This window comes from Tamandua tetradactyla, chromosome 13 (genome assembly GCF_023851605.1).
Source record: "Tamandua tetradactyla isolate mTamTet1 chromosome 13, mTamTet1.pri, whole genome shotgun sequence".
Lineage (NCBI taxonomy): Eukaryota > Metazoa > Chordata > Mammalia > Pilosa > Myrmecophagidae > Tamandua > Tamandua tetradactyla.
Genome location: NC_135339.1, coordinates 5,608,027 through 5,623,238, shown reverse-complemented (window position 1 = coordinate 5,623,238; position 15,212 = coordinate 5,608,027). Strand labels below are relative to the sequence as shown.

At 39.2% G+C, this 15,212-nt stretch overlaps 1 protein-coding gene across 11 annotated transcripts in view; it reads right to left on the bottom strand.

Moving 5' to 3' along the window:
• Nucleotides 1-164: 164 nt before the first annotated feature.
• NCOA4 (nuclear receptor coactivator 4) overlaps nucleotides 165-15,212 on the bottom strand; it is a 67,261-nt gene continuing 52,213 nt past the window's right edge. For 5 of the 11 annotated variants that reach the window (XM_077124604.1, XM_077124596.1, XM_077124603.1 and 2 more), the window contains 9 exons: nucleotides 8,057-8,211; nucleotides 6,703-6,843; nucleotides 6,454-6,542; nucleotides 6,039-6,147; nucleotides 5,411-5,500; nucleotides 4,703-4,846; nucleotides 2,619-3,650; nucleotides 2,040-2,180; nucleotides 165-1,697 (listed from right to left, as the gene is read on the bottom strand). In XM_077124604.1, coding sequence (XP_076980719.1) covers nucleotides 1,692-1,697; nucleotides 2,040-2,180; nucleotides 2,619-3,650; nucleotides 4,703-4,846; nucleotides 5,411-5,500; nucleotides 6,039-6,147; nucleotides 6,454-6,542; nucleotides 6,703-6,843; nucleotides 8,057-8,197 — 1,893 coding nt within the window. In that variant the 5' untranslated portion in view covers nucleotides 8,198-8,211 and the 3' untranslated portion in view covers nucleotides 165-1,691. Of the gene's footprint in view, nucleotides 1,698-2,039; nucleotides 2,181-2,618; nucleotides 3,651-4,702; nucleotides 4,847-5,410; nucleotides 5,501-6,038; nucleotides 6,148-6,453; nucleotides 6,543-6,702; nucleotides 6,844-8,056; nucleotides 8,212-10,517; nucleotides 10,565-12,918; nucleotides 12,957-13,421; nucleotides 13,502-13,554; nucleotides 13,652-15,212 lie in introns of those variants that run through there. The other 6 variants (XM_077124598.1, XM_077124597.1, XM_077124599.1 and 3 more) reach the window with 6 other exon arrangements.

Here is a 15,212-nt window from a genome sequence, read left to right as displayed (position 1 = left end):
TTGCTAATTTAAGGTTCATAAAATACATCGCTTTTATTGTAGTAAATCTAAACAATTTTTATATGTTCAAGTTTCTCAGTTTTACTCCTCACCAAAAGTTCACATCTGTATAATGTGATAGCACGTTTTGTGACCAAGGTAATTTTACAAACACACATGACAACTGTGGCTGTTATGCTTTTAATCGAGGGGGATGTAAAGTATGCATCGATGCAGAAGAATGTTTTACATATTCATTAGCATAGCAATTGGTGTAAATTTACAAATAGAGCAGAAAGAAAGAAACTACATAAAGTTTCCTGCACTTCAAGATATTAGAAAGGCTCTGTAAATTTTTACCAAACACCTTTTACATTATAGTTCACAAATGGTATGTCAGGGTGGCGGTAGGGGATAAAAAATAGGAGGTTGTTTTTAGCTGTGATCCAAACAATTGTAGGGTAGCTACATGGCAACAACACTGGGAATTACGAAGTTTCCCAGAAGGCCTAGAATCTAGATGACCACAACACAAAATTAAAAGTATTTCCAAAATACAGAGGCAGGTGAGAGGCTTCATAGTTTCAAAGCCTGGCAAAGAACTAAATCTTCTCATTTTTGAGAATTTTAAAACAAGTCCTATTTCTCTCCTATAGAGAAGCTAAAAAGCATGGACATGACTTTAAGATGATGGAGAAAACACATCAATAGTTTTCATAAAACTTCAATAAATACTCCAAGGCACAAGTGTTTAAAACAGCCTATTCACAACAACATCACTGCCTTAAACTTTTGGAGGTGCATTTTGTGCTTGCAGTGAGGACATGTAATGCATTCCTAGTTAAAGCACCAGGTGTGAAACTCAGCACTTGTCTTCCATTTACTCAGAATGCACCAACCATTCCTGTAAGAGTGAATAGTTCAAGTATTACATTTCCCATGTCTTTACTTTTTTGCTAAGTTAACATTAAGGCCCTTTTGCCTGTAGATGTGCAGAATATTTTGAAAGAGGCTAGGGCTACATTGAATATGGTCTTGAAATAATACAGAACCCTTCCAAGCACTCACTGGACACTTTAATAAACACTTTAAAAACGGAATAAAGAGAAATTTTGCAGTAATGTAAAATTGACAAATAGGCTAAAATACTTTGTAATTAATGTCAAAAACTTCCAAGATTATTGATACACATTTTGGTAAGGAAGAAAATCACTGTATTAGCCAGGCTAATTATTTGTGTGAAAACATAACATTTCAGATCACTAATGAAAGAAAACCCACAGCAATGGAAGCATCTAAAGAAGGTCATTGGAAAGGAAAGCTTAGTAGTTTTATGATACATCAACATACTTTTCCACAGAAATACTTCATTTTTAAAACTACAGTGCTTTAATGTACTTCTAGTAACAACCCAATCTAAGAAGGCTTAGGAAAAACACCTATCCAACAAGATGCTGTGTTTCTACTATAGGAGTAAATTAAAGAATACTTCTGTAAGAAGGAACAATCACCTCAGCATCAATTTAACAAACAGCCTTTTTCTTTTATACAGTAACTCATAATTTGAAGACTTCACTAGTTCAAAATTAGGCAGGAAAGGAAAAAAGCTGACTGGTCAAACCCAGAAACAATCATTGGCAAGCCGCAGTCACTTGGCTCATGGATGTGCAATAATTTGTAGAAAAGTTGCTAGACTCTTAGTATTCCATGTTTCATATCTGTAAAGAAAAGCCCATAGATTAAAATTCACTTCACTTCACTGTAAGATAAAGCAATTTGCTCCTCACCTTTAAAGCAGTGCTTCAATAAGTGTCAATAACCTGAGAATCCATAGAGGCTCTACAAATTTCCCTGACAATATCTTGAAACAACACTTTCAGGTACGTCAAGTTATTTCATAATTTCAAGTGAAATACAAAGTACTTATGACCTCCTATCTTTACTTGCCTAATATTACATATCATCAACAGGAATAGGGTTCACTGGGCAAAATATGCACATTGTAAGACAAAATCATCATTTCGTACACAGTTAAAATGATACTTAGAACTGCTACCTACTTGTAGGGGAGTCCGATACAACCACTTTTCTTTATCAACTTTAAGCTGCATACAGGCAAAGAGATCACAAACTGCTGGAAGGCCATAACAATCGGGGGAAAACTTATGTTCCTCCTGAAGGGGAGAAGTAAGTAATACTTCCTGCACGTAAAAAAAAAGAAAAGGAGTGGGGGTTACCACATGACAACTGGGAAGCATGAGACCAACTGAACTTTTTAGTATCTGGAAGGAATCATATAAACGTTGGCCATTGTTTCTATAAGCAAGAACAAAGATGACAACTGTTCTCCCATATCTTTCCCATAAATTGCAGTAAAACAGGCTGAAATTTTTTCTTTCCTGAGGGAGGGGAAAAGGGGATTGAGAATGTACAAAATTTTCATTCTGAGTAATTACAAGTTAACTAGATTGGTAAATCTCATTTTATCCTACATTCTGTTGCTAACATGGCATCAAATACAGACCCTTAGCCAATTTAACGTTTACCATATTTAACAATCTGGCCCATTTACAAGGTTTGGAATTAAGAAAGTAAAAATCCAGTGTATTTCAAATGGTGCTATTTTGATGTCTGCTCACCTGGGCTTTCTTTCGAAGTAGCCACTTGTCTTCTCCAGAGGAGAACTGGCTGAGATTTCCTGTTTTCTTTCCTGGCAAGACCCAGTCAGCTGTATTAAAAGGATACCAGAAAGTGGTTGTGGGGCTCACAAACATTTGTTTGCTTGGGGATACCGCTTCCTGGGCAGCTCTGTCCTCGGTACCAGGCACTTCCTTGGGACTCCCTTCTTTGCAAGAAGATCTAATGAGCCATTCTGACAAGGGACTGTTCCTTATGACCTGGAAGGAATCGATTCTAGAAGGTTCCATTGCTTTTGGTGCCTTCGCCTGTTCTGTTGCCTCTTTTCTGGAAGGACAGAGCCACATATTCAGGGAATCTTTAAGCTTCTCAGACTCAGATTTTGGATCCACAGGCATTCCATTTTTATCCCTTCCTTCTTTCTTCAGAAGCCACTTACACAGAGCTTCCTTCTCACAATTTTCATCAAACACACACTCTGAAAAACTTGTGCAGGGCTCATTGGCTTTGCATACTTCTGCTACTTTATATGGTTCTGGATGTGTCTGGACAAGCCAATCCTCAGTAATCTTGCTGGGGGTGAACAGTGGTTTCTTGGCCTCCAAGTGGTCATTCAGGCACTTCAGATTGCCCAGGTTTTCAATCTCCACACCCTTGGGCTGACTGCCCCGACAATTGGTACAGGAATCTGGTTTGACAAGCCAATCACTCACACTATAGGACTCCTGGAAAATCTGGAACAAGAACTTAAACTTCTCACTGGTTTCACAGCTGCCACTCTCAGGCTTCTCTGGCTTATGGGATTCCTGTGGAGTCACAAGCCAATCAGAAAGATCCATCTCATCTTCAAGAAGCTCTAGATCGCTGACCTTTTCAACTTCAGTGGAGAAAGAACTGGCAGTAGAATAGCTGTTATACTTTTGGTTACTTGGTTTCTCAGGAACTTCTTGCTGCTGACTTTTGAGGAGCCAGTTTTCCAAGCCCTTTAAGTTGCCCCAGACATTACTGAAGAAATTGCAGGCTCTGGGGGCAGTCTACACAAGAAGTACACAGTATTAGTTCACCAGAAACAATGACTGCTTTGGAAAGTCAATGATAAAAAGAATTTTCTTTTTATAATTACTATACTGCCCAATGTTTCTAAATTTAAGTACCACAAAGCCAAGAGGCAAGGGATTTCTCTGTTTAGACAGTAAATATATGACTACATACAAAATGAAAAGTATTAGAGGCAAACACAGTGAGAGAAAAATATGTGTAGCATACTTGATAGAAGAAAGGTTAGTATCTATATAATATGGCTTTACAAGCCAAAAATGGGGAAAGAATGGCCAAGCAATTCACCAAAGAAGGCTAATGTGAAAAAAATCCAACCTCTAGCAAACAAAGAAGCCCAAAAAATACAATATTTCAAGTCAAATTCAAAGAAAAAAAGAAACTTGTAAATGACACAAAACCTTCACCAAGAGTTCAGGGAAACAGTATAGCATCAATACTCTGCTGACAGGAATATAAATTGCTAACTTTTGGAAAGCCAAGTTGACAATATGTATCAAAAGTCTTAAAGGATATACAAAACTGTAATTTAGGAATGCAATTTCTATGAAATTATTCCTAAAGAATGAACCAAGATTGTACAAAAATAACTAGCTCCTGGATGTTTAGGGGAGTTCTGCTTATTTACAGAAAAACTGGCAATTAAGTTAAATCCAATGAAGACGATACTATGTACTATTAAGAATTGTATTTAGAAGAAATTAAATGACAGATACATCAAAATGTACCAGTGAGAAAATCTGCATACAAAAAAAGGATTACAGGATTTTTTTTTAAAGTAAATATATATAGAAAAAATGAAGTTCATAAAAATGTTACAGTAGTTGTCTGCATGGTGGAATTACGGATTTGTATTTCTCTATGTAGTTATTTTCTAAATTTTCTATTTATAGTGAGATGTCACTACAATAAGAAAGGAAGAAATTAAAAATGTGTCCAAACTAGAACTAAAAACTAAAAGACCAGTTAGGAGTAATCAGCCTCATCTACTACTACATCTAAATCAGAAACAATGAAGACAGAAACCTACTTGACAATGCTCCAAGGTCTGCTTTGGGAAGAGCCAGTCCTGGGGGTTGGCGCTGGGCACATGAGGAGCCTGGTGATCACTGACAGGTTTGCTTCCAAGGAGCCACTCGCCGAGAGGGACAGCTGTGGTGCTGGACGACGACTTCTGCCAACCACATAATACTGTGCTGCTTAACAGGGCGATGTAAAATACAGTGGAAACTGCTCCAGCAAGGGAGACCTAATCTTGGCTTTCCATTGACCTGAGCAAGTCAGGTGATATCTCTGAACTTCAACTTTCACAATTACACAATAAAGAGTATAACTAATCTCCAAGGTTCATCTCAACTTTACAAATCTAGGATTCTATATTCACAGTACCTTTAGAAGTAAGTCATCTCTATGGATTCTAAAGAAAATGATCCCCAAGAGAGAACTGGCACCAATAAAACAGCTAATGATCATTTCCTATAAACATTAATCTGGTAACAATTATTTTATCTCTTACTCAACCCATCTACAAAACCTCTCAATTTCTATTTGACATTCAAGCCCAAGAGAAGCATTTAATTCAATAATCTAACACACTGACCACTGATGGGAAGTGCTTGTTGTTTTTGTTTAACAAATAAATAAATGCTAGCCAAAAAAAGAAAAGAGATTTAGTAAAAACCCAAAAGAGATAGAGTCAAGTAGAGACTCAGTTACTTGAAACAAACTGACATTTTACCTGTTCTGGCAATGGGATATGACCTCTTTTCTCCAGGAAAGGCCCAGTATTTGATGAACTAGCATGAGCCATCAAGTACTCAGGAATTTGCTATAAAATAAAGGCAATTTAATTGTATTATTTATGCTATGCCTTCACATACCAAAATAAATGAAACCGTAATCTCTAAATTTCAAAAGTATTAACATTTCACTAAAAGAAATATTCCTCACATTAAATTCAATGACCTATGAAGTGGTTATCAACTCTGAGAATTTTCTATCTACTTCTACATAACTTTCATCAAATAAAAAGTCTTTGCCAGAATTGACAGTACATTATTTTTAAAGACCCATAGGAAACCACATTTGGTTCTTTACTAAAGATCATTCAATACATAATTTCAAGAAGAAATCTGTTGAAAATATTGACAGATATATGGGGCGATTTCCAGAGACTATGGAGTCAATACCACATTCCTAGAACTACCAGTCTAAAGCCATCACTACAGGCTTAACGAGAACATGAAATTCCTAAAGCTCAACAAATTATCAAGAGAACCACTATTTATAGGAAAAAGGGTGTGTGCTTTCTTAGGACCACAAACCTGAGAAGCCCCAATGAACTACCTCAGATCAACATTACTCACGATGGTCTTGAGGGACCCAAATGTGGTGATGGTCTGGCGCAGAGCAGTTGTATCTGCGTCAAAGAGCAGGACAGTGGAATCTTCAGGTTTGAGGGTCAAACTGCCTAATCTGGGAAGAAAATAAAGAAAAGAAGCTTGGCTTTATTTTTGAGGAATATCAACTTCAACTTCATCCAAAATAAAAGCCAAATTGTGAGGAATTTAAATTACACTTTAAATTTAAAGAAATTCAACCAAAGGCTAATCATGTATCAGCAGGTTTAATATTTAATATATAAAGCCAGATGTCTTATCACAGTGTCAGAGAATTCCCAGTTTAATCAATATCTGCAATGAGTAGTTAAGAAGTTTGATTTTAAAAAAATACACTAAGGTCAAAGAGCCAAAAATCAAAGCAAGCAACGGGTGTTTTTACCTCTCCAGGCACACAGAAACTTGATTGGCTAACTCTTTATTTTGGGTGCGCTCCAGCTGATGAATAAGACAGTTGAACTGGCCCAATAACTATTTAAAAAAAAAAAAAGGATATTTAAAGCACCAGGAATGTACAAGTTAACAAGTAGCACTTGAAATTAAACTTTTATCTGATCTCCATTACCCAGAAGGCATTCTCTGGAAACTACCACCCATGCTCAAACCAATTACGGCCATGCAGCCACCTTACCCAGTAGAGCTGCTGGGCTTGCTGCTGAAGTGTCTCCTCCTTAAGCTGATAGATGAGATCAACCTGCTCATATAGCCACACCTCGCGGCTTCGAAGGCATTCCAGGTGACGGCTTATGCAGCTGTGAATCTGAGCTTTGACCTAAGACACATAATCATGTCAGTTTCACAAGTGCTGTCCCACAGGACAGTGAAGTTCTTAAACCTTGGTGGGGTGTAGCTGGAAGGGAAGAGTCACAAAGCTTTTTGATCATCCAATGACATCTGTGGAGCATCTTCCCAGAGAAATGCATAAATCAAAATTTTACCAATAATTTCAGAGATCAGTATCCCAAAGCTCACCCATGGACCCACCAAAACCCCACACACCCCAATTTAAGAATCCCAGCCATAGAGGCATACCTAAGGTCTAAAATCCTCCTTTAATACCCCTCCTCTGAAGAGGAAGTTTATTTTGGGTATCCTAAAGTAATTAAGAGAATATAAAAGGATGTGTCAGGAGATACTAATTCCCACCCCCCTCAGTTTTCATAAATTTTAACACCTATGGCCTTAACAAGTTTATCAGTGGAATAAAACAGAACATTAATTTAACACCTAGCCCTTATCTCTTCCCATTCCTCAGACTGAGCAGTTCATTTAAGATATGCCAACTTAGCAAAGAGATGTGCCACTTTTATGTCAAAGGCTACAAAGACCTTTAGGGTAGGCTGCTTAAATAAAATTATAAACTGAGTGTTTCTGGAAGCCTACTCCGTAATCAAATGGGGGCTAAATATAAAAATCCTAAGACAAAAAAAAAAATGTAAACAGCTATAAATTATAGCCATCCACCTAAGAAACTATAGTTTAAAGCACATCTTCTGTTTAATAAAGTTGTGTTTCAAAGTCACCTAAGACTCAGTCTGACCACTCAACAACAGAATGCTATTAGCCTAACAGCTAACAGCTTTCCCTCTAGCCTGCCCCAACATGAAGTCATTTACAAAGCCATGCCACAAGTGTTAGAAGATGGTTGAGAACAGGCTGAAATGCTGTCGCATATGCATCAAGAGGACACAGCTGAGCAGGATACTGCTCATCATGTCATTATTTTTTATCAATGGCAGTGGCTGGAACAGGGACCACAACAAAGGGGCAATCAAAACTGTGTACTGAACAAGTTTTTCCAGAATCTTAACATCTGCCTTCACTTCCTTTTGCGATTAAAGGCAACTGTAAAGGATTAAGAGGTCCATGTAAAGCAGGGGTGAGACTTTTTGATTGGCACTGAGCAGTTCAGTCCCTGCCCAGCTTCTACCAGCCCTGTGCTAAGTAAGACTCCAGACAAGGGAAAGTAAAAGTGCCCGGCACACCTCTCGTGAGTTATCTTTAATTTGCTGTTCAGCCCGGAGAACTCCACCAATAGCAAGCTCCAGATCCCTCCGTGCATCACAACACCTCAAAAGGGGTTCTCTGTTACTGGAGCAGCCACTCTGGTCCTGGGGTGTACTCATCCTGCTCACTGTTCCTTGAAAAAGAAAAACAAAATCCAATAGCACTGTAATTACAATCAAAATCCCCTCTCAACCATCCCCAAAGGGTCATTCCAACCAGCTCACAATCACTAACTACTTACATTACTTCCAACACAAGACCTGGCACATGATGGACTCTTAATAAATATTGCCTCCCCAACCCCATTGTATGCGGGCCAGAAAATTCCATAAATCTACTTTGACACTTAACATGTAAACAACTATCTCTGGAAAACACACTAATTTTCCTATATCAATAGGGTGTATACTCTCGACAAAGTTAAAAGAACATTTGAGTGTAAATTTCTGTTTTTAAAACACAAAAAGTCACATGGGGTATGTGTTCCTGTTTTGCAGATTTAGACACGATGACTGAAAAGTCAGGAAGGATCCATAATTACTTACAAAATAAGCTGCCAACCATTAAAGCTGACACACAGATTTCAGAACACTGTTTCAATCTGACATTGAAATTTTTCAGGAGGATGGGAATTTTTTATTTTCTCTTTGGATGGATTTTTGTACATTTAAATTTAGAAGTTAGGGATGTCTTCACAGCTAGGAAGCTCCCAAGAATATAAATCTGACAAAATAATTTCATAGGATTCTAATGAGGATGTAAGGAGGGATTTTTACAGAAATTGGTGTGGATATATACAGAGCTCACTAACAAACTCAGGTTTATTGTGAGATAAGAAACAGAAGTGGAAAGAAAAGCACATAACCTGTGCTCTAAGAGAAGACTGTGACAGAAGAGTGCTGCAAAAGCAATGAAGCGAAGCTTGGCAAGAATCACTGGAAGAACAATTTCATTTCTATTTTCAAAAGATCTAGAATCCGAGATCGTTTCTAAACATGTAGAAAAACAAAATAATGATCACTGTCAACCAGCAGGGGTTCACCAAGCCCTGTGACATCAACGTTATTTCCTTTTAGGGGAGTTTTACTAAACTGAACAGTCAATGGAATGCTGTAGACATAATACATCTGTACTACAGTACAACTTGGACAAGGTTGCATGCTATTTTTTTTTCATGGACAGGCACCGGGAATCGAGCCCGGGTTTCTGGCACAGCAGACAAGAACTCTGCCACTGAGCCACCGTTGCCCTCCCTGTATGCTATTTTTGTGGACAATGTGAATCCAGGCTAAAGAGAAGTACAACTAGACTGAATTAGGAGGATTTTTTTTTTTTTTTACAAAGTTAAAAGTTGCAAAATGTTACAAAGTCAGGGGTTTTTTTTTTAACTGCTTAATGAACTGAAGCCAGCCTCTCAAGATTTTTAGTGGCTTGTTTTGCTCAACTGTTTTCTCTAACTGCTTGAATGAAAACAAAAGGCAGATATTAAAATTGCAGATAATGTAGGGCTACCGATACATTTAATGACAGAAACAGATTTCTAAACAATCTCTACAAAGCTGTTAAATCTAACAAATTGAAATGGAAATTTTTTGTACTTGAATAGGGAAGGACAAGGTGGAAGAGAATAATTCTTTTTTAAAGGACAGAAAATTGTCATTGAAAGTAAGGTATACTGAGTTAGCAGCGTGCTGGGTCTGAAGACAAATAACTTAGTTGCTATCTGACTACTTTTACCAAAACTATAATATCTGTTACAAAACTAATGTGTTTCATGTTCACTGGACTCAAGAATTCATTTCTGAGTAACACACTTTAGAAAAGGGCATTTAGAAGAGAGAAAGAGGCCTCAAAACCATGAAAAGCTTCTCCAGGAAGAGAAGCTGGTTAGCTAGATAAGTGTCTGGGAGGGCATGATTACTATTCTCAAATATTTGGAGAGCTGTCAGGTAGAAAAAAGGATTCAACTTGTTCAGAATAACCCCAAGGGGGGCAAAAAGAATTAACTGGAGATATTTTGGGGCAATACAAGAGAGAACTTTCTAATAATCCTAAAGGAAATCACCAGAGAAGCCTGAATAGGGGCTTACCCAGTGTGTGTCTGCCTGTTTGAGACAAAGCGCAACTTTGTCTGGCCTTGACTACACCCTCCAACCTCAATGTAGGGGCCAGGGGGGCTAGCGGAGAGCTGGATGGGGACAAAAGCAGTGTGAGCCCCACCCTCAAAAATAAAACAGTGGAAAGGAGAAGCCCAAAATACGTACTTTTTTTTTTTTTTAATCTTTCTGGTTTTTATTGATGAGGGCATGTTTTGTTATTTTTGTTATCTGTCATCTTTTTTATTCTGTAAACATTATTTCATTGTTAAATATAACATATATACAAAGAAAAGAAAGAAAAAGCAATGATTTCCAAAGTACACTTCAACAACAAGCTTACTTTTGATCATCGCAGCAAAAGATTCACATCCAGGAACTATGGCATTCCTGTAGGAAAGAAAACTTTCTAACTTCCCTTAAAATTTTATTATCTCAGTGTTTCCCCAAAATGATTTGCAGTGTCAAAGATCTCAGAGCTCTGGATGATTCAGGAGACAAATTCAAATGCATACACTGCTGACTGTATTACTAGGTGCCTAAATCAAGAATTCTCAGTGAAATCCCAAGTACTATACAACTCTGAATAAGAGTAAAATATGGCAAGAACACACCACTGGATTTTCCTCTTACCACCTATGGGCAGACTACAGGACAAGATTAAAGTTGCAAAACTGATTCCCCACTGCTACACACACACACACATATTTCTATCACGCTTCAAGCTCAAATGAGCATCATCCCTCAAAACAGGCATCTTGCTGGAACACCTCTTATATGTAAGGGTCTATAGAGTCCATCTGTCAGCCACTAGGAAAACCTGTCTCATTTCTTTATAGTCAGTCCCAGAAAATTTGCCCTTCTGCTGCCTTGGCTTTGTCCCTCCTCCTTCCTGTGGGACAATCTAGGGGCTTCGGCTTCAACAACCCAGCCCCCAAGAAGGAAACTTTAGTGCTTGCCAGTTCATATTATGGCGAAAAGGAAGCCTTTCAAAGCTGAAATCAAGAACCACACTACAAGGATGAACTAAAATCCTGAGTTGAATCATGAGCCCACTTTATGAAATGGCATATGCAGTAAGAGTTGGTCATTTGCAGCAATTTGCCATTCGTTAGAGAGCCAGTGTAGTGCAGCAAGTGTGAAGGTTAGGAGATCACTCTGAGGTGTGACAGGATGTTCCAGGATGCATCTGCAAGCCTGAGACCCATGAGCTATACTTATTTAACCTCTCCAAGCCTTGATTTCCCCTCTGGAACAATGAAGAGAAAGGGCTGCACTGTAGTTAAAGTTAAACATTACCTATAAGCCCTCACCCCAGCCGCTGCACACTATAAGCTCCCCATTACTCTCGTTGTTATTATTATTATTAGGTGTAGCTGAGTGAGGGGCACCTCAGGAACCTTCACCTTTAGAGTTCAGAAATCAGCACCGAAACTGGAATAGGCTTTGAGGTGAGAAGGCCCTAACTAAGACTCCTTTAGCCATTTATCAGTGCCATGACTCTGGACCACTTGCCCTTCTTGAACTTAACTTTCTAATTCATAAGTAAGGAAAACAATATCTGTTTCATAGGCTTGTGGGTACAGAGCTAGTACTTGCTTAATAAACAGCCCTGTCTGGTCTTTCACTATACGATGTGGCAAAAAGCAAACCGTTTTTACAACAAAAACTCATAAATTTACACCTTACAATACATTCAAAGTACGCAGTTTTGCCTGTAGAAAGATTGGACCAAATCAGTCCTAATTTCAAAATTAATATTTACTATTATTGTCCAAATTCCTGTCCTACCATCTTCAAATGAGGATCACTTTAAATTTTTATTTTTGAGACAAAGTTAAAAGTTTAAGCGCTTTCTAAATCTTCCCTGGCACTAAGATCCCAGGGTTTTGGAGGGGAGGAGAGAGGGCAGGGCACAGCAGAAGCAGCTAGAGACACACACAACCCTCAAATAACAGAACCTGGAACCTTCCTCAAAAAAAATTGTACGAACTGTACAAGCCATACTTGCACAAATCTTGTTATGAAATCCTAAGATCATGAACAACTAACCACAAATGAACCTAAGTCATTATCATATGGCTTAACCATAAAATTTCCAAAGAGCTATAAAACTCTCTTGTGACACATAAACCACAATTTAAAGTTGGAAAACACCTTGGAAATCTGCTTAGTACACCACCCTAACTTTACAGATGAAGACACAAAGGCTAGGATAGGTTAAATGACCCATCTAAAGTCTCACCATCAAATCTACCATCTAAAAGGGTATCTGGATTTTGAACTAAGGTTCCTGAGGTCTAGTCCTGGATTCTCTCCCTACCACACCTATTCTTTTCTTGGTGTATTATCACCCATGAGTTCATTTTATTTGCCAATAAGTTTCAAGGTATCATTTCAATGGTCTACTACCTAAAAAACTTCCATTAAGATTAGCTCACCTTAGACTAGATCACTTTAACTGCGCCTTCCAGTTCTCACATTCTTTATCTACCTTCCCACCCTCCCTCCTTCCCCCCAAAATAATCGATGCCCACTTTTCATCTATTTTCCTGACTCTGCTGCTAGAAGGCCAAGCCCTCAAGAAACTATGTACAGAATACATTTGTCCTATGCATTAGTAAATTCCAAATACTTAACGACCAATTACATTACCTTGGATAAGGCAACCTACATAAGATTTTGTACAAACTTTCATTAAAACAATCATAAAACAGTAATTGATAGTATGCGTTTAATTTTACCTTGGGACATTTCTTCTTTACGCCAAGAGTTTCTTCTTCTTGTCGGTTAAAAAAAAAAGATCGTTTTTTATATCAAAATTCATTAATTTTGATTAAATTCAAATTCATTAAACCATGTTACACATGGTTACCCTAGCCCACTTTCAAATTCTTTATCAAGACAAGTAGTTTCTGAAATTCAGAAACTAGTTCTGCATAACTGTTTTTAAAACCACTCAAACAAACGTTAATGTCTAAAGCTAATTAAAATAAGGTAATAATTTGAATTCGCTAGAGCATATTTTAAGGTTTTTAATACTTCAGAGCATAATGAGCTCGGATTTATCTTTTATACGTGTAACTGACTTATGGGAGCAAGTAATCCCAGTATATCAACTTTTCGAACCAGTAAACTGAAAACTGACTACAAAATTTTAGCATGGAGTGACAAGTAAAGCTCTTCTATTTCAAAAGCAACAGTGATTCATGCAGCTTTCTAGGTTTCCACATTAACTTCCACGCACTTTCCGCAGCCTCCAACCCAACCGCCCTTCACTTGCGGCTGAAGGCCGGGGCGCCGCGCAGCACGCATGCGCGCAGCCCGGGCCTCTGCTCCTGCGCGCGCCGACCCAGGAAGACTAGCTGGCCGCGACGCACCCGCGGGACTGCCGCGACGAACCTCGCAGGCCGGTCTCCGCCGCGCGAACAGGCCAGCGAGCAGGTGGCCCTTTTATCCCCGGCCTCGGCACTGAAGCTGCCCAGAGCCAACCGGCCGCGCCCCGCCTCGCCCCGCCGTCAAGCGCCCGCCCCCAGCGCCAGGGCTTCCGAAGGCATCCACGCCCTCCCTGCAGCCGGGCCAGCGTGGCAGAGAACCATCTCGCGTCTCCCCTTCAGACCCTTGGCTTCCTTTATTCCTTCCCCGTCCAAATCTTCAAGACTTCTCTGTTTTAAGGTTTTGAGGCTAGTCACTACAAAGAAATAACAAACGTGGAGGTGCTGGGCAGTTGAGTATTACTGAAATGTTCCTTCCTAACTCCCTACCTCCGTCAGCCCAGCAGAGGTTCAGCCCCCGGCCTGTTTCTGCCTCCCTGGCGTCCCCTCACATTTGTGACACGCCTCTGTCTCTGCCACATTCATATTCTCTTCTTCTCCCTCTGTCCAAAACTTCTGTTCTACAATAAACAGTGCCTGAGCCAGACAATCTACTCTCGGGGCTGGGAATACGGTAGTGAACCTGGGAGTTCCTACCAGCAAAGGCAGTAGATAGCGGCTAAGAGGATGGACTCTGCAGCCAGACAGTGTGGGTACAATACCTGGCTCTGCCACTGATGCGAGGTATAACCTTCCATCAGTCAGTTAACCACCCCGTGCCTCAGTTTCCCTATCTGTAAAATGGGGACAATAATGAACCCAACGTAACACTACCTGCTTCTGGTACTTCTAGACCAATATCCTTTTTTCCGAAGACAATCCTTTTTTATATCCTGAATCAGGGCAAAAGAGGAAATCTGGACAGCACTGTCATTCCCAGTCTATAGTCTTTTGAATGTAAAGGCTTGCTCTTGTCTATGCATGGAGCTTTTTTGGGGGGGGGGGGAAGGTAAAGAGTAAAGCAAAACCATGTGACAAAAGCAAAGGGGACCACACACATAGCCTCAATGAAGGAGGCCTTCGATTTCAAGAGAACAGTATTTGGGGGCACTCCTGCACACAGTTTCGGAGATCCCATTTCAGACATCCATTACCAAAAATATTGAGAAAACAATTTTTCCCTAATTCAAATTACCCTCATTGGATGAATATACAAAGAAAATTCAGCATCTTTCTGAATGATGAACGTTAAAAAATTCACAGTCCTCTGCACTTTGTCAATGGCTACAGAGAAGGAATTCTTCATCTGTTCAGTCAAGAACTTCTCATCTCTTTTATGTGCCCCTGTGAAGTGGTCACAATATAAATACAGGAGACACTTTACTGGCCATCACTATTTAACCAGCGGCCTCTACTCCCTCTAAAGGATTCTGACCAAGGCTCCCTCACACTGGAGGCTCCTGCTACTCCTCCACCGATGTGCCCACTGAGTTACAAAATTATCAAGTTCCGACGTGTTTGTTCTCTGGCCAGTTTATGCCAACTTCGTTACTACAAAGAAGTGATTTCATTAAATATTGCATAACATAATAAAAAACTGGAGAGAGAAATCTAGAAGAATTCTACACTCAGGCCATTTTGCAGGGTTTTTTTCACTCCATTAAGCATATTTCCCTTGTGTCTTTAAAAAATGTTTAGGTCCTGAAGGGGAAATATTGACAAAG